Source organism: Uloborus diversus, chromosome 8, assembly GCF_026930045.1.
Source record: "Uloborus diversus isolate 005 chromosome 8, Udiv.v.3.1, whole genome shotgun sequence".
Lineage (NCBI taxonomy): Eukaryota > Metazoa > Arthropoda > Arachnida > Araneae > Uloboridae > Uloborus > Uloborus diversus.
The window spans coordinates 147,518,780-147,541,267 of record NC_072738.1 but is presented as its reverse complement, the minus strand read 5'-3'; the positions used below and the strand labels follow the sequence as shown (position 1 = coordinate 147,541,267).

General features: G+C 33.1%; 1 protein-coding gene across 2 annotated transcripts in view; it reads left to right on the top strand.

Annotated features, from left to right (window-relative positions):
* Positions 1 to 22,488, top strand: part of LOC129228251 (AMP deaminase 2-like) — a 48,582-nt gene that overhangs the window by 12,924 nt on the left and 13,170 nt on the right. Inside the window, exons 6-11 of one of the 2 annotated variants that reach the window (XM_054862920.1) lie at positions 1,086 to 1,266; positions 2,964 to 3,156; positions 4,848 to 4,977; positions 9,425 to 9,556; positions 13,511 to 13,555; positions 20,305 to 20,367. In XM_054862920.1, coding sequence (XP_054718895.1) covers positions 1,086 to 1,266; positions 2,964 to 3,156; positions 4,848 to 4,977; positions 9,425 to 9,556; positions 13,511 to 13,555; positions 20,305 to 20,367 — 744 coding nt within the window. The remainder of the gene's footprint in view (positions 1 to 1,085; positions 1,267 to 2,963; positions 3,157 to 4,847; positions 4,978 to 9,424; positions 9,557 to 13,510; positions 13,556 to 20,304; positions 20,368 to 22,488) is intronic. The other variant, XM_054862919.1, reaches the window with a different exon arrangement.

The window sequence follows — 22,488 nt, the reverse complement described above, 5'->3', positions numbered from 1 at the left end:
AATTTTTAGCACAAAAGTATTTTTCTCAATGTAGTAATTGTTTTGCTGTAAAAATTTTATTGTGCCTTGAGGCAGAGACGGCAACTGAGACAAGCTAATCTAGCCGCCCTGGTGGCTAGTGATACCAATATTTTTAGTCGCCACTTTTTTTTACTTAGTTGTCAGATGAAGAGTGGTGACTGCTTATCTTGATCTTTATCAAGAAAATTGTCTCTTCTCTCAGTTAATTTGTGACTAACTTGAACTACTTTCTTCTTCAAGGATTAGGCATATAGCCTGTTCCGGCTTCTTGGTCGCCCCACCGCTTCCTGGGCCTACCACGGTCTCGTTTGCCCCTTGGTCTGTGATAAAAGGCAGCTCTTGGAAGTCTCCCTCGTGCCATACGCCGAACATGGTTCTTCCAATCGTTACGATATTCTGTGATTTTTTCATTTAGGCTGAATATCTGTAATTCCCTTCGAATAGATTCATTCCTTATTTTGTCTAGGATAGTGCAGTTCTTCAGTGATCGCAAATACTTCATCTCTGCTGCTTGAATTCTACTAGTTTCTTGACTGTTCAAAGTCCATGTTTCAGAGCCGTATAGTAAGGTTGGCATCGCCATAACCTTATAGAACTTCAGTTGTGTTTCCCTTCTCGTTTTTCCCTTTAGGGTTCTTGTAAGGGTCCGCATAAGTGTTGAAACCTATGTAGTTTGTTTTGGACATCACTGTCGTGGTGTAAGCTTCAAAGGAAAAACTCACCGGACAGCCTTAATGGATCTCGACGTAGAAAGAAAAAGGAAGTTGGAGTTGCGGAATTGAACTACTTTAATGCGTGTCAATTGACTTGAATTAAATTCAAGTGATGTATAAAAGTGCAATCATAAACTGTGATATGTACTAGTTTATTTTTCTTATTGTGCAACTTCTCTTTTATATTAATAATTGTTTGAAGTAACCTTATAGTTCTGAAAAAAAAAATGTTTAGTTTATAAATTTCTTTTGGCAAGGTTTTTTTCTCATTCATTTTGCTCAAAAAATTAGTTTTGTTGAAACTAAAATAAAACAATATTAGCTCTAAATAATTAAATGTCTCTTGACCAGGTTCCACCAGAAGATCTTAAACAAGCTGCTCAATTGATTCAAGAAGCCTTGAAGTTACGTCAACAGTACATGCATTATGCCAAGCAGTCATTCCCCTCTGTAACTGCAAGATTCTTAAAACCTTTGTCACCTGAACAACTTTCTAGTCCCGTTGATAGTTTTCAAGATTTTGTTGTAGATGGTAAAAGTTTTAATTACATTAATTACTTTAATTATGTCAATTGCACTCACACTGTATTTTATGGAAATGATTTAAAAGCAGCTGTTAGTACAGAACTTTTTATGCTTCTAAACTAATGGTGTTATGATTATCTGGACTTCAATGGGCGGAAATAAATGGGGTGCCATTTTATTAACCTGTTATCTCTGGAGAAAAAGGAAATGTGATTTAATTTTGCTAATAAACATTCAAGATGTCAAAATTTTCATACCCAGTTACTCTGAGTAGTCCTAAACCCTGCACAAAATGTTATGTCTTCAATTCATCCAAAAGAGTTGAAGCATTATGTTTCCCTTTTCCCCCAACTGAGTTTATATCATTTAAGTACAATTTACATCTTATTTTAACTTAAAAAGAAGACTTTTTTCTCCCCTATAAATTATAATAATATAAAAAAATAAATAGTAATAACTTCAGGATGTATTTACTATTAAAGTGCTGTGATTGAAAATATCGGATATATACATATATATGTCAAAGTATCTGATATTTTCGAAGATATGATCTTTTCAAACCCTGATTAAGGGCCTCCACTCCTTCGTTGCCCTGGGATCTCCATGCTTCCAAATCCGGTCCTGCGTGTGGAATATTTAAACCATTGATGATCATGGTTAGTTAATCAGTTTCAATTGCTGGCGTCACGTGCCATTCAGGCTATCGTTGTTATGTAGCTTATTCAAGAGAGTTTGTTATTCAAAGTAAGCTGTCAAATTTAAGGACAGTTTGAAGCTGACAACTTACTACAACGAATGGATTACATCTAGCAATCAATATATCCATGTACCTATCTGCCTATCCACCTATCATTCTATCTACGTATCAATTGATCTATGTATTTGGCAATCAATATATCGACTTTCAATCCGTCTGCCTACCTATCATTCTATCAATCTACTTATCAACTCTTCCATATATCCAGCGATCAATTTACCTATCAGTCTGCCTATCCATCTACCTACTTATCAACTGTTATATATATCTTGCAATCGATATATCTACTTTCAATCCGTCTGCCTATCTATCATTCTGCCTATCCATCTATCTACCTATGTTCAGTAAACTACTGCCCATTAGCCAGGGCTAAAGCAGAAATACATGAAATACACCGCCAGCTCAGTCATTTCCAGCTGAGGACTGCAGTTTCGTGCTTATTAGCATTCATCAGCCCGGTATGGGAAAGTGACTGAGCTGGAGATGGAAAACTTCTTAAGGAGGCTAAGAATGCCAATTCTATATTAGCTACCAGTTTGTTTGGCACTCTTGGCTTCCTTAAGAAGTTTTACATCTCCAGCTCAGTCACTTTCTTACGCCAGGCTGATGAGTGCTAATAAGCACGAAACTGCAGTCTTCGGCTGGAAATGACTGATCTCGTAGTGTATTTCATGTATCTACCTATGAACTGTTCTATAAATTCAGCAATCAATATATCTAGCTATCAATCTAACTATCTATCTACTTATCAACTGTTCCATATATTCAGCAAATAATATATCTATATACCTATCAATCTGCCTATCCATCTATCTACTTATCAAACTAAAAGAAAACTGCTCCATGAAAAAATTTTCACTATGCCATTGCATATGGGAATTGATTTTTTTTTTTGTTCGGAATAATCTACTAGTAATCTTTGCTTAAAAGCATAATTTTTGTTTCAGAAAAAGATCCTTGGAAAGCTGATTTTCCAGAAGACCTCAATTATGTTCTCAATACAGAGGAGGGAGTAATACAAGTGTACAGAACGAAGGAAGATGTAGAAGATGGGAGACGCCTTGATTACTCATTTCCATCTTTGACCACTTTTGTGAAGGACATGCATTTAATTTGTGCAATGATTACAGATGGACCTCTGTAATTATTTCACTTATTTATTGGTTCATTATTTTTATGGCTTTTTACCTTTGTTACTATAGGTTTTCAACATTCTGATGCATGATTTGTTGAAAATCTTGTGTTTAAATTTATATCGGGTTGTAGATTCATGATTGAGTACTATTTTATCTACTGTTTTTAAGCTGATTTCAAGATTACATTTGAAACTAAAATGATTTTTTTTTTTTTGAAAACTTTTAAGCATAATTTGCAGTTGTATGTAATTGGTACAATTATTTAGTTTTCTTTTTCCTTTGACACGACTTTAAAGTCGGTCCCCCTCTCTCCCTCTTTTGCCCCCGCCCCCTTGTTTTCACATTTCATTTTTTTCAATATAAATACCTTTTAAACTAATTTGTTTTGGTCATCACTAAACTTCTAAATTTTTCATGTGAGTTCCCTACATTCTTTAAATTGTCAAAACGCTACATTTTGCCTCAACAACTGATTTGAAAAGAAAAAGAAATCAGATTGATTATAATACATTAATTGAAGCACGCATAAAATAGTTCGAAAAAAATTTTGCAAAGTCTGTTCAACCATTTCTTGAAGCAAAATTGATTGTTGTAACAAACAGAAAACTACAAGTTTTATTCTAAATTTTTGACAACAAAAGTGCCTTTTCACAAAGAATTTGATCTTACATTCATGAAAAAAAAATCTTTCTGAATGTCCCTAATCCTTAAAACATTGAAAAATGTTTGCAATAAGCATGTACAACTAAGCAAGCGATAGACTGAACTCTAGTTCTTGAAATCACTTCGATATTTCCATCTGTTAGAGAGAAGTTGAGCAATGTGGGCTAGTTGTAATTCTGAAAAAACGAAACAATCGGGGAAAACAGTCCTTCAAAACCTGTTGGATAAAAGATATAAACTTTTGTGTCTGTTTGCACATATGCAACTGGATGACATAAAGGGTTAATTAGCACTATAACCTAATCAGCATTAGTTTCTATCTGGGAGACATCTGTTTTTTGTTTTAATCTAAGATTATTTTTCCTAGTATACAAATCATGCTTAAAAGGAAAAATGCTCATTTTTCAAAATTCTAAAAAATTATTAAAAATTAGTCCTTTAAGGAACTAACTATCCATATAGAAATTTTGTATTTCATTTACAATGTCATACTTACAGCAAAAAATGTACAATTCCGCCTTCTTCTTTGAGCAATTGCTACCAAAGTTGAATTAGTACCATTTCTTGTGATGGCATACCAATCTTTGTTGGACTCCTGCTTGTAATTTTTGAGGTATAACAGTCCCTGTGCATGATGTTAAATTACATTGAGTAAATTCTGTAATTAGCACTCAAACTTATTCAGTGCTAGTTCCTATCAGGGTCCATTTATACGCAAATTTTTGCTTGAATCCTTGCATCTATTTTTGAGAATTTTTGAAATGTGGAACAAGTGATTATGTCATCATGCAGCCATATTGTTTGTATTTATTTTGTAATTTTCTCACTTTTTAATTTTTATGGTTATTTTTAATCAAGCATGTATTAAAGCTATCTTTGTCTTTCAAAAGGGACAATGGAATCTAATTTTGTGGTGAAATTTTGCTCTGTTGTACTTTTTACTCAGTAAGGTTTTCTCTTTGAATTGGCCACTGAATTAAGGAATGCTATTAATTTTCTTTTAAAATGTAATCTTTGTAATGTCTTGTATAGGAAGTCCTTCTGCTATAGACGTTTGAGTTACTTGTATTTAAAGTATCAACTTCATGTACTACTGAATGAAATGACAGAGCTTACAGCTCAAAAAGCTGTTCCACATCGAGATTTTTACAACATAAGAAAGGTGAGATTATTTCCTTTTAGTTGGTAACATTCAGTTTCATATATGAAATGAATTCTGACTTGGGGGGAGAAAATTAAATTTGAAATCTCTTGAGATGTAAAGTTTATACAGTAAAACCCCTCCTAACAGACACCCCTGAAAGGCGGACACCCCTCTCATGCGGACAATTTTTAATTCCCCGGTTCCAAGGCAAATAACATTATTAAACCCCTCTCCTGCGGACAAAAAAAATTGTCCCATTAGTGTCTGCATTAGAGGGATTTTACTGTAGTTCCATCCAGGGGCATGCACATAAATTTATGGGCCTGTCACAAATTACTTTTATGGCCCCCATCCATGTTGTTAACTCCTAGGTTCCTACATGTGTTTAATCCCCCATTTCAAAATACCCTTTATATTCGGGCCCGGGCCAACAGGTGTCCTTTCTGCCCCCACGCCCGTGCATGCCCCTGGTTCAGTCTATTGTGAATTTTGTTATCAGTGACACGTTTGTTTAGAAAGATAGTTGAAACAAGTGCTTTAGGTCCCTATTTTCAGACCTAAAAATAGTTTAGTAAACAGAATACTGAATTTCAGTTTCAAGAAATTAACCCATAAGTTGAAAATTCATGTCTATAGATATTATATGGCTGGAAAGTTACGAATAACAGCTCATTTCAACTTTTACTCGTAATATAAAAAATAGCTACTAGAGTGAATGTTGAATTTGATAAAAAAAAAGAAGGGGCAGCACAAAAAAGAGTTTGATATTTATGCAGTAAAATCTAATTACAGCAAGTACCAATACAGCAAAATATCCGTTTCAACGAAACAAATGTTCCTTCCAATTTTAATTGCCATACGTCAGAAAACCAGAAAAAACAGGGGAAAATACAGGGAATTTAAAAAAAATCTATCAAAAGACAGGGAATTTTACTTTCCTAAGAATTGAAATTGCAAAAATCAATGCCCAAATATATAAACTACCAAAAAGTAAATAAATAAAGTGAAAAAAAAATCTATAAATAAGTAAAATAAAATAAAAAATTATACTTTACTTTTATTTTTCTGTTTAAGTTAATGTTAAAATGTCTATCATAAAGAGAAAAAAATATTTAATGTTTTATTTGATATGCATCTTGAATATTATGCTTATGCAATTTGGAGAACATGAGATTAGTCATCAATTCGTAACTCTAGAGCTCGAATATGCTACCTTGCGGTGATTAACAATACTACCGAAAAAGGCAAAACATTCCATTCCAAGTGTTTTCTTTTAATTAAATTACAGGCTTCAGACAGCTTATGGTGTAATGTAATTTCAAAAGAATAGAAAAGAAAGCTTCCCACAAACACGATGAAAAATTACTGTCATTCACTAAGCGTAAAAGCAAGTTATAAGTTACCTTTTTCATCCACCATTAGACAGTGGCTGCAGTGCACCCTATAGTTTATTGGAGTTGCGAATATTTATTGTTGTGCTTAGCTTAGTATTTTTAATCTTTTAAGGCTTTATCTTCAAGGTCCAAATAATGAACCGTTGAGAGATTTTTTTTTTTTTAAGTTAAATATAAATTTATTCTCTGTGCCATGTTTCCAGTTTCAATGAATTCTTTTTAATTTTCCTTTATTTTATTTGTCTTCTTTCCCTGTAATGAAACTATACGGAAATTAATGTGTTTCTACAAATATCAGTGCTTGTTTGTTTGTAATGCTGCATATTCATGCAGAGAATTTTTTCCTCAGATTTGAGTGGCAAACCTGCATTGCTTGAATTCTAATATAACAAAATTTCCTCTACAGCAAGCAAAATGTATGGTCAATTGAAGTTCAATGTGCTGGTATTTCACTGTAGTATGAAAAAAAAAATGTAACAAATGTCACTTTTTGTTTTTATTTCAATGCACAATAAATCAATTGGGAAAACATCAAATTAAACCTCTTGCGTTATTTCTTTTATCAAAGTAATGTGTTTCCCTAGGAAAAAATGAAATGTGATAGCTGCTGCTATCTGGTCTAGTAACTAAGGAAAGCTATCTTATCAAAATGTAATGTAGAATATATGTAATAGCGTGTTCCTTAGAATGAAGTAGAAATACATGAAATTTGAAATCAACATTGAAAAGATTCTTATTCAAATGCTAGCCATGCATCTGTCCTTTGTACTTATTTATGAAATATTTTTCCAATGTAGGTTAAGATTTTTCTGTCATTTCATGCTATAGATCTCAAAGTAATACAGTCAAACCTCATCATCACGACACTTGGATTTCACAAAACTCTGGATGTCACGTCATTTCTTCAAAATCCCAGACTTATGCCGTATTATTTTAATATTAAGTGGCTCCGGATTTTACGACAGTTTTTTTTTGGTGCAACTCCGGTTATGACGACACTTTGAGCTGCACCGACTGGATCAAATATTTCTTTGCAATTGTTAAATTTTCAGTAAAATAATGAAAACATCTGGAAATGTTTGTTGACCAGGCATGACATCTCAAGAATTGTGAGGGGCAAGTAGATAAGTTCTGAAAGGTACAGGTTTCAGACTTTGACAAGAGGGACAATAGAAAGGAATTCAAAGCAGATGGATTGTAATACTGGACGAGAGAAACAGCAAGAGAAGAGAAGGATCATAGCTACGTTAAGCTGTAGGTGGTCACAACAAGTTTCTCCCGTGAGAGAAAAAGAGATAAGGGGCTCCTCATTAGATTGAAAAAGGACACACAACTCTAAAGTGGATAAAAGAATTAGAAAGGGTTTTTTCACCTTCGCAAGCTGGGGCTTAGCCGTCAAAATCTAATCAAATTGAGAACATAAGTGAAGAGTTTAGAATTGGGGGGGGGGAAGGGAGTGAAGTTTTTTAAAAATAATTTTTGTTATATCTACCAATAATTCAAATTTGCATTAGTTAAATCTAATTAAAAACATTTATAATGCTATAAATTTCTTCATTAAATCTAATTTTGTTGTTAACTAATGTTTAATTACGAATTTTTAAGCTATTCCGGTTATGACATCGCTCCGGCTATGATGACAATTTGTTGACGGTCCCAAAGGTGTTGTGATAACGAGGTTCTACTGTATTACTATGTATTTGTCTAAACAGAAAAAAAAACATGAAATATTGCTGGTAACTTTTGAAGGAAACTGAGTGATTCTCCAAAAACCTGACATTTTCCAATCACAAATATTTTTAAAATAAAAATACTTCAAAAAATGTGGAAAAAAATTATACTTTTTGTTTTTAACTCATTAAGGGAAAAAAAGAGGGAACTCACTTTAACTCTTCTACACCCCTCAAAACAGGGGTTCACATTTTCATACACCAGGTGAGTGACAAGAAGTAAATTTCATTGAAGCTTATCAAAAATTTAATCTTAATGATAGAAAAATAACTGTAACCTAAATCAAAAAGTATGTTATTGCATGACAAAACAAATCTATGAAAAACCTCCCTTAATGGACACATGCAAAAAATGAACATTTCTTAGAGTCCCGGTGCATATGTTTTTCCATATTATTCCAAATTAAAAAAGAAATTGAATTTTTGTGTATAAGTAGTCCCTAATTTCTGAAAAAATCGGAAGTGTTTTGCCGCTATTTTTGAATTTAAACGTAATAAAAAGGAGGAGAATGAAATTTAATGAACATTTTTATATTAAAAAAGTCAGATTTTTATTCTTTTGCACAAAAAGAATCCGATTTCGCTGTTGCAATTTTTGTTACCTGTTGATTTTATTTTGATTTAATATCAATAAAATTTTACACTGCAGCCATATTACGCTATTCTTCAAAAGTAAGCATCAGTGAGTATCCAGAAAATTTTACGAATATAGCAGTTCCCGCACTCTTCGCGTAGTTGACCGTTTACTGTAATTAGTCTTTATTTCTCAGTCTGACCATGTAAAGTAATAGCAGAATGTGTAAGTGTTTACTTCTTTAGCATCTGCTTAAAAGAGTTGAACAAAAATCATGGGAAATGTTGACGCTTCAAGTGTTTTTTCCCAAGAATTTTCCGAGAAAATTTTCGAAAATTCTGACAAGCGTATTGTTGACCCCCTAACTTTAAACCACATTCTTTTTCTAAGTTTCTCAATTTATACACAAGTATATACAGTAGTTAATCTTAAAAATATGAATTCTTTAAAACATCAATATTTTTCAAAAAATTAATAAAAATCTCTCTCTTTTTTTTTTTTTTTGTTTTGTTTGATTGTGTATAATACTGCTTCAAACTTAAAAACATTTAACTGTATCTGAATATTTTTTCTTTAGTTTATAAAAGTCTGAAAGTTTTAGTGGTTGAAATGTTAAAAATATAAGTTTAAAAAAACCATCAACAATATATTGTGCTTTTGGTATTTTCTTGATACGTTATACTTGAAAGTGTACTGAAGTGAATACTTTGAAGTGCCTGTAATGCTATTTGTTAAAACAATAAAATTTTATTGAGTTTCATTTTTAGGTTGATACTCATGTTCATGCTGCATCTTGTATGAACCAGAAGCATCTGTTACGTTTTATTAAAAGAACCATGAAAAAGTATGCACATGAAGTTGTATGCTCGACAAAAGGAAAAGCGCTAACTTTGTGTAAGGTAGTATTGTTTCCTTTGCTATTTTTATCAGTTTGACTTAAAATATCAAATGAAAATTACGTATTTAATTTCTTGGTGGTGATATTTATCTCTGAGTAGTTTGATCTTGATTATAATTTAGAACTAACTGATTAGTCTATGCTCCAAGTGCAAAAGCATAGCCATTTTCATCAAAGCAAAATATATAGATTCTGAAATATTTTTTAGTTGATATTAATGTGAATTGCTTGCTTACCCTTGACAACAAAGTTTAGAATGTGTAACTTGCATTACAATTTAAATCGATAAGTCTATTTTCTGACTTAATGTAGTGCTTCCTATCTTTTGTTACTTGTCTTCTACTTTTATTTACATAGAGTGGCTTTGCCAAGCAGTTGCTTTATACATGCAGAGTGAACATTACTTGTAGTATACAGCTGTCCTTCACCACTTTGTGCTTTGACTTTCAGGGCTTCATTCTATTGCTTTTTTTTTTTTTTTTTTTTTCAAACATATTCAAATTCATTAGCCTTTTCTAATGGGCTCATCTTGATTTTATTCCCTCAAAAAAGTAACACAGTATTGTTTGGATACATACAAATACAAATACAAAAGTTAGGATCAGCAACAGGCTCTGGGCCCAGCTAGACTGGTCCTAGTCAATTTACAATTCCCAGTGAAGATCATTGGCCCTCTTAAAACTATCTACTCCCTTGCTCATTACCACCTCTTCCAGTAAGCTGTTCCAAGGTTCCACTACCCTGCTCTAATAATAATTTTTCCTAATATCCATATTAGAAAACATGAACTACCATGTTTAAAACATGCTACATCATGGATATTTTTTGGGTGTTTTAAGTTAACTTTTCCTTTTTTGGGGGGAGGGGGGGGGGGCTCTGTAGCATTTATATAGAATGCACCATAGCTCTGGAATGCGCTGTAGTAGAGTTGATAGTTGCATGCTATGCCATTGAAATTTTTAGAAAAGATTTTGGGAATCTTGTTCCTTTTTTACATGTCTCTTTCTTAGAGGATATTCTGTAGAATTTATACGGGATGCAACATAGCTCTGCGAGGTCACCTCTGCACCATACTGCCATGCTAAACACAAAAGTTATACTTGAATGTCATCTTAATCGGATACAGGGTGGGGCCAAAGATATGTATTGGTTGTAAAGGGATGTAAAACAAAAACATTAAACACAAGGATAATATCACTTGGATTGTCCAGCCAGAACACCATTGGTACAGACGTTCACGACCTGGTGGCTCCCTGACTCCTGGGTTTGACAGACAGGAGCAAACAACTCTTGCCCGTTTTCGTAGTGGACATCTTAAAACTTTAAAATTTTCGGAGGGGTCGAAGACCTTTCAGACTTGTTCCAAGTGTTCCGTTGAACAGGCCTCGCCTGACCATATACTATCCTGCCTGGGGCTCTCCAGGAGGGATTTGACTGAAGACCCAGTGACGATGCTGGATTTCTTTAGGGTAAACAAACTCATGGACTTGGTCTAGCTCTGCTGACCATGGGTGCATGCAACAACAACAAAACAAAAACAATTTGACTTACAGAAATTATGTTTATATTGTTCGATACAGTGGACGATCTCGTTTTTGACATTAAGTTTGAAAGATGACATCAATAAGATGGGTTCCATCAGCCATGATGCATTCTTCGGAAATCTGTCGGAAGGCACTCTGTGTAGTGATAACGGAACTGCTATTCTCAAAAAAAGTTCTAACAGCAAACTCACTATGCTCTCCCACCCAAATCATTGTTTCAAACAAAAATAGATTCTCCCACTGCCATAACGAGGCCTCTTCCCACCACTACAAGCTGAGCACTGTCCGTTCAAAACCGATTCATACTTTTGCCTCACGCTTTATATGGAGGCGTAAAATTTAAAAAAGTGTCTAGTTTTGAGCTCTGTTGCAGATACGATTTCTGTACTTAGCATGGCTGCATAGCTCTAGGGGAGGCACCCCCTGCATAAGAGACACTTCACTGAATTTCTTTTGAAAGTTAAATTTAATCTTAATCATGTGATAGAAGTTTTATACGTTCTTGTGACTAAAAAAATGTCTTAACTTTCCTTGTTCATACCCAGTGCTAAAAATAACCAGTGTTTCCGATCAATTCCTAAAAAGATATGACAAACAGCTTTGCTATATCTGTTAACGCTGTATTTTTTTATTTAAACTGCAAGCTATGTTTACACTGCAATAAAAACTGCATAAAGTTCTATTTTGTAGCCTTATGTAAAACATGAGATTGTAATTTTCTTTCAACCTTTTAGTTTTATGGCATATTGTATTTTCCATTTGAACAAGTTTAATTAGAGTTCCTTAACATCACTGTAACATTTTAACAGTAACTATTCATAGCATTTTTAAATACAAAGTATTTTAGTATGCTTTACTAATTTTCCTAGTCTTTAAACTGTTGTTCCTTTGTCAACAATTTAACCTGTTGCATGATTCCTAGCTAATGCAATTACTGACAAACTGTGAAAATGTCTACTTTTTTAAAAATTCTTTTAAAGTTTTTAATTTGTGAATGTTTTTTTCTGAATGTGCTTATATAAGTTTCATACAACTGTACAGTTATATCGCACGAAAAATACCAGCAAATGATTTTTAAGAGTCAAGTTTGAAAGTGCATGCTTTGTAAGAAGCCTTTGTTTCAATTTTGTTTTCTGGTGCATATGTGATCACTATAAATTTTATCTTTGAAACATAACAGTATCAGTAAAAGCCAAAATTGTTCAGTAAAGTTTGTTCTAAATCGTGTTTGAAAAAGGCAGAAACTTGCCCGATTCAAACTAATTAGAGTGCCAGTCTGAGTGTTTTTTCAGTGTTATTTTGTAAAATACAAAGTTGGCCTAGTGTAAAAACAAGAAGCAGTGTTTTATGATTTAATTAAAGATGTTGAAAATTAAAGTATGAAGAATCTGAAATCAGGATGCAGGCTAGAATTTAAATATGTGAAAAACAAATTTTCTGCATTTCATTTAGAAGGTAAAGCTTGATAATAATGAGAATGAGACTTAAAGTAAATAATTTTTTATAAAGTGCTGCAATGTTAAAGTTGAAGAAGAAAAATAATGATTTATAAAACACCTGGTGATTACATTGTAAAGTTGGAACTCTATGAACTTCATGAATAAGAAACAAAAAACAATTGTGATTTTAAAATATGTTTCTTAAAACATCAAGAGGCAGGACATCCTCAGTATAAGTTATTTCACGGAATACCAAGGGTGCCCATATGGGGGGGGGGGGGGTTAAGGGGGGGCTGAAGCTCCCCCCTTTGAAATGAGAAATTCCTTGCTTTTAGTTTTTTTTTCTTTGCAAAAATGTATAAAAATTTCTTTTTCAGCCATTAATAAATAATTTATTAAAAATGTCAAATTTTAATATTGTTTAATCTGTACTGAAATTGGTTTCTACGGGGAAAATATTTTGCTAAACCATGGGGAAATTTTTTGAGCCCCCCCCCCCCCTTAAATTTTGCATATGGGCACCCTTGTAGCATACTTCAAACATTGTTTGGCTCTTTTACTTTTTAGGAGTCCCATATTTTTCATATTTAAGCTGCCTCTCAAAAACTATTCATACAAAACTGAACAAGAGGTAATCATAGTTAAAATGAATTTCAGAATATGAATAAGATGCTGCCATTTAACTGAACATTTTCCAACCAGGGCTCCCTAAGAGCTCCATGAAATGATAAGACAGGAGACATTTTTCATTGATGAAATAAATAAATGAGCCTAATTTTACTCGTAATTTGATGACCGAAGTCATCCATTGTAGCAGTGAAGATATTGTCATGCAGTTTGTCTATATTTTACATTCTTATTTGTTTTAAATACTTCATGTTATGTTTCTTTGCTGTGTATGTAGCTTCTTTTCAATGTTCCATATGTACCTTTTATTTTCTAAGAGTAATTAAAGTTTTTTTTATTCTTGAGTGGATGAAATCCGATACAGAAGTGACTGAAATCATGACATCTCAAGTAAGGGCTAAACTTTCTTACCTATGTTCTGCTAACAGCTAAGCTAGATTTCTTTAAAAAATGCTTACGAAATGTAAATACATATTAATGTTTTTATGATTTTAAATTATTGGCAGTAACAACTGAAAAACTATTTTATTATTGATTTTTATTTGTTAACAATCCAGATATTGATAGTTATATCTAAAATATTCAAAAAGTATTAATTTTCAAAAAGATTTTTGCTGTTAAGATTTTGAGGACAGATTGAAAATTGATCAGATTTTTTTTTTTTTTTACTTTTCTGAAATTAAATTCGAAAAATGCTGGATTAAAACCACACTCATTAAAACATATCATGAAAAGAAGTATTCTGCTAGCAGAATTGTCAGCTGTTATGGGGAAAATTGTAGTTTCTACTACTTATAGCAACAAATTAAGATACTACTGAAGATAGCTCAAAATTTGCAACTTTTTCTCACCTTTTCAGCAAGATGTTGTTTTACCAGTTCTGAAAAGCTTCTCAATTTAGTGACTGCTCTACCTAGTATCTTGAACTTTGTTTGATATGATTTTTTCTATGCTATTTAATGTTAAAAACGTTTCATTAAAATTAACAGCTATCTTTTTATTTTATTTATCCAATATTTATTTATTAGATATTTATTTTTTATTTACAATTTGTAGAATTTTTACATATACTTTTTTTTTCCGGCAAAATAAAAGAATTTCATGACGTTTAGTACAAGCTTAAACTGCTTTAGTAGCGCTTTATTAAAAATAAAAAACGTAAGCAAAATTGGTCCATCCCTGTCTCACCTGCATATTTACAGATACAAAATGTTACCTCCTAGCTAATTAAATTTTCTAAAAGTTGTCAAATGAAAAAATGGTTTTTGTCAAAATATACCAGGTGTGGCTAGAAAAAACCGAACTGATGCTATAAAAAAATTTTATTTTCCATTATTTACAATTTGATGTTATCTCCTTCAATGTACTCTCCTCCTCGGTCTATACACCACTCCATACGAATTTTCCACTGTTCATAGCAATGCTGCAGATCATTTTCGGTAAGTCCATACATTACTTCCGTCGCTTTTTCTTTTACTGCTTCAACACTCTCAAATCTAGTTCCTTTCAAAGCTGACTTGACTTTAGGGAAAAGAAAAAAATCACAGGGGGCCAAATCAGGTGAGTAGGGTGGATGGTCTAAGATGGGAATGTTGTGATTGGCTAAAAACGTCTTCACTGACAACGCATTGTGAGCTGGGGCATTGTCTTGGTGCAGGATCCATGTCTTTTTTTTCCACAAATCGTTCCGTTTTCTCCGTACTCGCTCACGTAGGGTAGTCAGGACGCTAATGTAGTAATGCTGATACACTGTTTGTCCCTCTGGTACCCAATCAATGTGTACAATCCCTTTGACATTAAAAAAAAACAATCATCATTGCCTTGAATTTCGATTTTGACATTCGTGCTTTTTTTTTGTCATGGAGAATCGGGAGATTTCCAATGCATCGACTGGCGTTTGGTTTCGGGATCGTAAGTAAAAAACCGCGATTCATCACAAGTAATAACATTTTGTAAAAAGGTGGGATCTCTTTCAATGTTTTCTAGGATGTCAGAACAAATCATTCTTCGGCGTTCCTTCTGTTCAATTGTGCGACACTTTGGAACCATTTTTGCACACACTTTGTTCATGTTGAAACTTTCATGAAGAATCTGCCTAACACTTTCCTTGTCAATTCCTGTCAACTCAGACATTGCTCTGATTGTTAAACGGCGATCTTCTCGAACAAGTTTACCGATTTTTTCAATGTTTGCATCAGTTTTTGCTGACAATGGTCTGCCAGTGCGAGCGTCATCACTTGTGTCTTCGCGGCCATCTTTTAATCGTTTAAACCACTCAGACACTTGTGTTCGCGGTAAAAAATCATCGCCGTAAACTTGTTGCAACATTACAAACGTTTCACTTGCAGATTTTCCAAGTTTGAAAAGAAATTTGATGTTAACACGCTGTTCTTTCTGTACACTCAACATTTTTCCGACGCACAGACAAAACGTCAACTACTTAGAACAGACGCCACGGGCAGACTGAGTGCAGGAGGCAGATGAAACTCGAGCAGTAGGCGGAGCAAGAGTCACGTGACAGGCCAGGCGACTTTCAGCCTTATTGCATTCGTTTTATTGTTTCACCTGTGCTAGTTCGGTTTTTTTCTAGCCGCACCTCGTATATAGTTACCCTTCGTCATATCACTCTTGTCCGGATACAGCAAAAAAGCGTGAAATATCCGAAAACGTGATATAACTGAGGCATTAAGAGTAGCAATTCAATTAATGATATGAGTATCTACAAAAATTTTAGTGTATCATGTATGGATAATTTTCCTAATGAAAACAGTAGTTATTCTGTCTACCATTTTTTTTCTGAAACTAAGAAAAATAGTTTAAAATATTTTTATTGTTTCATGGTGGAATACGAATCAACAGTTGCAACTAATGTGCCATGAATTAATTCTGTGGAAAATATGCCAGTTTTGTTCATTGATTATAAAAGGAAGAAAATATTTTTCCTCAGAAATATAACCTTTTTGTTCTGCAATGTTAAATCTAAAACAGCATTTAAGTTTTTTTTATTATAATTTTTCAGGGACAAAGAAAAGCGTCATATATCTGAATGAGCGATATAACAAGGGCTTACTGTGTTGCAATTTGCAAATGAGTGTTGAAAATTCATTTTCCGTGTTTAGATACCTTACAGCTATACCTTACAGGTGCTGCAAAAAGTTGTGTCTAAGATCACGCCCCCAGAGCCCTTGGTTTAAGCCCATTATCAATCCTAATATCTTACTTTTTTCAGGTGCAATGCCTTTTATGAAACCTTCCCCCAGAAGGTAAATTCCTGTTTCCCTAGTGGGTTGTAAGAACTTTAAATTATAGCTAAACTTGGTTAATTAAAAATGCCAAAAATTCATAAATTTGTTCGAATTAGCTTTTATTTATTCCAACTGTGAGTAAATAAAATGAGAAAGAAAAAAAATGTGTATATATATTTTACATTGTGTGTGTTATGCATATTATGTTCTATTGTAACTCATTAATGATATCTACCTTTTCACAAACTGATAGTCCTTTTTTTTTTATGCTTGCCATCATACTGTTTTTGTTAAAACATCAATAACAAACTTGTTTCTTAAAATATCCATAAATGAAGGGAAAGGGGGGGGGGGGTATTTTTTTTATTGATGTGGGTGTTCTGTTTTTCAGAGCTATGTTCTGTGAAACAAGATTTTTGTTTTAGCCCTATGTCTTGCATGTTATTTTGTATGTGTGTGTGTGTGTGTTTGCTCATAGCTTGTGCATGTTGACGCTTTTCTTTTTATTTCTTTTTCATGCTTAAATTGTTACTGCTTGCTGTTCATTGTTTTAGCTTTTGAAGTGGTTTGTCGGAGTTCTTTTTTTTTCCTTTGTGGTGTTTAGTGATGAATCATGTGCATTTTCTCTGCTAAGTAAGTTCTGTGCTAAAATTCATATGAATTATTAGTCGTAATTTTTAAGTCTAACGTTGATTAATGTAATTTTGAATGAGTGAAGAAATTTTAGTTCACGTTTTTATATTTCTTAATTTATTTAGAGATTTATTCATTTATTCTTGTTAAATTAGTGCAATATGTTGGAAAATGCATTTCTTATGATAAAATGTTAACTATCAGCAAAATAAACTTTTAAATTTTAAACCATAGTTAAAAAAAATTTCTAAATATAATATGCTAATTATTAGTTTTAGAATACTGTTTAATTTGTATTTTCAATTAAAAAATTAATTACATGTTGAAATACTTGCATTTTCTGCACAGAAGTCAAAAAGCAAAACTCAGTTATTTTATTTAGTTATTTATTTGTCTTATTGCTAATTATATGAGCTATAGTTTTATTTTTACTTATTTACATGCTGTATGTATAGTAAACATTTCTCACCCTTTACGTACTTCTTTTGCTACATAAATTATAAGAAATATTAACTCCAAGTATTCAAGAAGAAAAGTGCCATTACCTTTGTGTAGCGAACAATAAATGATAAAACAAACATTATTAAAGTGCAAATTGGCGTACATATGTTTTGGGGCTGCACAGAATGCCTTTCTCATTGTCGAAAACATTTGCAGTTTCTGTTGCTAAGAAATAATCCCTAAAAAGTAACTAGCAATCACAAATGAGCCAGCAGTTGGTATTCTTCATTGTGACTGATGCTCAGCGATGCAAGAGCTTATTTAAGGGGGGTGCTGAAGAGGGCCTGGCCCTGCCCAAAATAAATTCAAAGCTGCTTACTGTGAATATAAGGATTTTAATCTTTTCAAGCTCAAATTTTCAAAGTTCTCATAATATTCGGCTTCAGCCCTTCCCAAAATAAATTCCTATATACGCTCCTGTAGTGGCGAATGCTGAAAGCTATTTCAGCTTTGAAAACGTAATTCCATTCGTAGTCCTGAAATATTTACCTTCAATCCACTATAATATTAAAATCTGTTCGCGTCCGTCTGTCTGTCTGTCTGTCTGAAGATCGATCTCCTCAAGAACCGCTGCGAATCGAGAGTCGAACGAGATACCAATCAATTCGAAATTTTCCAAAGAAAACAATAGAACCAATCTCGTAATTGTACGACTTTAATTAGCAGAGATATTAATTAAAACGTTAATTAGCATAACGTTATTCAGGAATTTTTATTTCTTTCCTGTTGCCATTTTGCGTATGAACAAATAAAATTCTAATAATTGTTTTAAAAGAGTTTTTTTGGCTGCTGTCCAAATCTTAAAACAACGTTTCCATCCAGAATTTCATTTCAAATTAGTTTAAAATTGGTTGCTCTATTCGGATATAGCCTTTATTTTATCGTCTGTCCTTTTTTATTTTTTACATTCAACGTTCTTAACTCTTTTCCTCATATAAAAGTTGTTTCTTTAGCTATGTTTATTGATTGTAGTGTAAATTTATCATTGACCGGCCTCATATTTTGATACATTTAGGATGTGCGACTAATTATGTTTATTTTGTTGAACTTTTTCCCGTTACATGGGTGAGTTTTCGAATTGCAATAACTTTCTTTTTCTTACCTGTTTCTATTTTTGAAATTCAGTTTGTATCGTTAAAAGAACATGTTAAATTAAGATTGCTTGGATTTCTTTAAGTGAAACAGAGTTGAACAAAAAAATTGTTTTTAAGGATTTTAACTAAAGCTATCTTGGAATCTGATGACTTGGTATTTAATTAATGCTTATTGGTATTTATTTAGTCTTGGTGCTTTAGTTTCACATAATCAATCAAAATGTGTGTGTCATTTTATGTAAAAAGATGATCGTAATTGTACATAAATATTTCAGATATAGTCTATCAGATTTAATTCAGTTTAAAGTGACCAGAGATAATAGTTGATAATGCATATATTTTCATCTTTTGTGCTAATTGAAAATACTCATAACTTGTATCATTGATAACTATGATTAACGTTAAAGAGAATTTTGACAAAAATATGTTCTACTGGTGTTTTACAAACCTTGCATTACGCGTATTTATTTACTTCTTAGCGCTTTAGAAACTGATGTCAGAGTAATACAAAAACATCAATTGGACATCTGTTTCATTTTTTAAGTAGCCCGTGCAACGCCGGGCACGCAGGCTAGTATTCATGAAAATTTGTGCATTAATATTGTTGATTTTATCATTTGTTTTTCAAGTAGTTTGATTAACATTGAACGTATGACTGCTGAACATTTGCTCTCTAAGTATGCTACATTTAACAAAATTTGTATTCCTGAAGTATATCAGCGAAAATTTATTATTTAGAGGGAAAAAATGTAAACCTCTTTTGCTTTTAAGTGCATTACTTCCTCTCACCATACATAGTTTGAGGAATAAGAGTTATGAACATTACAATAATGCTTCCATTGCATTTTATGCAGCATGTGTTAAAGAATCTTTTTCCCCCATCTGTACTAATAATATTATAGATAAGTGTACAGGTTTTTTTTTTTTTTTTTTGAGCAATCACGATTGCTTATTGTTCTCACTTGACTGTTTTTGACATTCCTTTGATTTTTCCCTCCGCACCATCACCGTCGACGCGCTCCTCACAATGTAGCTCTTATAGCGAAAGCAGTCTCCAGGTTGCATCCATGTCTTACACACGTGCATACATACACAACTACACACACACAAACACACACATGCATACAGACACCCACACATACACACAACTACCCACACATTCATGCCTGCACACAGACACGAACACATATGCCTACACACACATGCTCATACCCCCCCCACACACACATTCATACACACAACTACCCACACACTTATGCTAGCACACAGACACAAACACACATGCCTACACACATACACATAACCCCTACACACAAACACATACTCCCACACACAAACACATACCCCCACACACAAACACATACCCCCACACACAAACACATACCCCCACACACAAACACATACCCCCCACACACAAACACATACCCCCACACACAAACACATACCCCCCACACACAAACACATACCCCCCACACACAAACACATACCCCCCACACACAAACACACATGCCTACATACACACACTCGTGATTGCTAAAAACATTTGAATTCAAGATGTCAAAGTTCAAAGTATTTTTTTTTTTTTCTGCATTGACTTTGCATTATGTTTCTAAATAAAACTTGTTTAATGTATCAAAAATAAGAGTTGTTGATTTCCCTCTTTTAGGTGTTTGAATCTCTGAATTTGACTGCTTATGATCTCAGTGTTGATGTTTTGGATGTCCATGCTGTAAGAAAACCTTATTTCCTTTGTCTGCTTTAAGCAAGGTTACATTACAAGTTAATACCAAACAGCGCGGTTACAGCATTCAGAGACTGCAGACCCTTGTTTTGGGATCGTCAGTCTAGAGTAGACATAACCAAGATGCGAGAAAATAACCTTATATAAAAGCTGAATATGTCTTCACACTGACCAGTAAAAATACTTTAGCGCAACAGATCGTCAAATGCATTTTGGTTTTTTAAAAATTTCAGACTCATGTGCCTAAAACAATGGTAAAACTGCAGTCTCTGGAGGCTGTTTGGTATTTGCTTGCAATTTTGCCATAACTCTAACCATGGAGTGGTTATTTCTAGCTTTAAAGTTACATTAGTTGCATTATTAATTTCGTTAATGAATTTATTTGAAAGTGGAGGGTTAAAATTTAGTATTGATACAGTTGATTATTTATGATTTATTCTTGATTTTAATTCATTTGTTTTTTTAAAGAATTTTTTTGTGAAAATTAATGCTTTATTTTAAAAACCCATTAAAAAACATGTTACTAAATGTATTGTCCATCACTAGCCACTACTTTTCCTCATCTTGCTGGCAGCATTTGAATCCCACATCAGAAAAATGACTTCTTTTGGGGCTGTCCAAGAGCTGACCCTATTTTTGGCATCTTTATAAAAATGGAAGTGTTGCTCAGCCAGGCCATACATTATTGGCCGGAACAAGTGGTAGTCAGAAGGGGTAATGTTCAGTGAATACTGCGGGTGACATATCACTTTCCACATCAGTGTTTCTTTTTTACCGGTAATGCAGCATGTGGCTGAACGCAGTCATATTGCGAGATGACCTTGTCGTGCCTCTGCTCGTATGGCGAGCAGTTTTTTTCCAATGCGCGGCTTAATCACTCTAATTTTCATCTGTAGTGATCTCCTGCGATGGTTTGAACTGCCCAAGAAATTGAAGGAAAAAAATAGCACTAAGTCTTATTAACATTGTAATTATACACTGCTGTCCTCGGGGGATAAACCCTACAGATTTTGTTGCATTGGGGCCCGAAATTTATAGATCCGGGCCTCGCGAGAACTTATTCAATTTCAATATTTTAGAGTTTATTGTAGCAGCAAAAGCTTAACTTACTGGCTCTGTCCTTTCTTTTCCCAAAACTTTCAGTTCACTTGTATCACAGACTGTTCGTATCAAATTATTTTTTCTGCAATGGGGTTGTTTTCTTTCAGTCAAAAGTAGTACTTCTTGTCACTGAAATTGATGGAATATGCGAAAAAAATAACATGGACCCAGAAAATACTTTCATTTTCCCAACAGTTATTTTTTTGATTAATTTTTTAAAATGTCCGATTCTTCAAACAAGACATGGTCTTTATGAGGTCATAAATGACGCACTATGGCGCATCTTTCTACCGCATTTCCACGTTATGATAATCAAGAAGCGAATTACAGTTGCGCTCTACGCTTGCTATCAACCATATCCTTGCCAATACAGGTGAGTAAAGATGCGAATTAAATATTTTGGACCGTGAATGGCAACACTGAATGGCATTTCATCATTTGTGATGTCATCCGCAGAAGCGTTAAACGATGAAAGAGCACCGATTTAAGTATTTTTTTTTAAATACTAAACTTAAAGAAATTATTTAAAAAATGGTCAGATTCTATGTTTTTAAGCATGCTCTTTCAGAAAAAAATACTTTTAAAATTTTGGAAACAACCCCATTGAGATTGTTCATTTTATTCGGTTGAAATCATTTCGTGTTGTATTATTCAGATTTGATTTTGTTGAAAATGCTTTCTTGAAAAAGGCTTTTGGTAGTGTCTTATAAAGGGTTAATTCCCGTGTTCATGGCACTGAAATATTTTTTATTGCTTTAAAATTTGCATTATGATTTTTTAAATAATCTTTTAGTACAAAAATTTAATGGTTTCACATTTTTGACAAATTAATTTTTTAAGATAAGCATTTAATTTTGAAGTTTTTTCTGTGATATTTCTAAATGCATGTGCTAACTCTGAATATTTAACAAAAAAATATAAATATTTACTAAATTAATATTTACTAAATTCAAAAACAAAATCAACATTTTTCTATCAAAAAAATTAATAAAATCAACTATAAGTGCT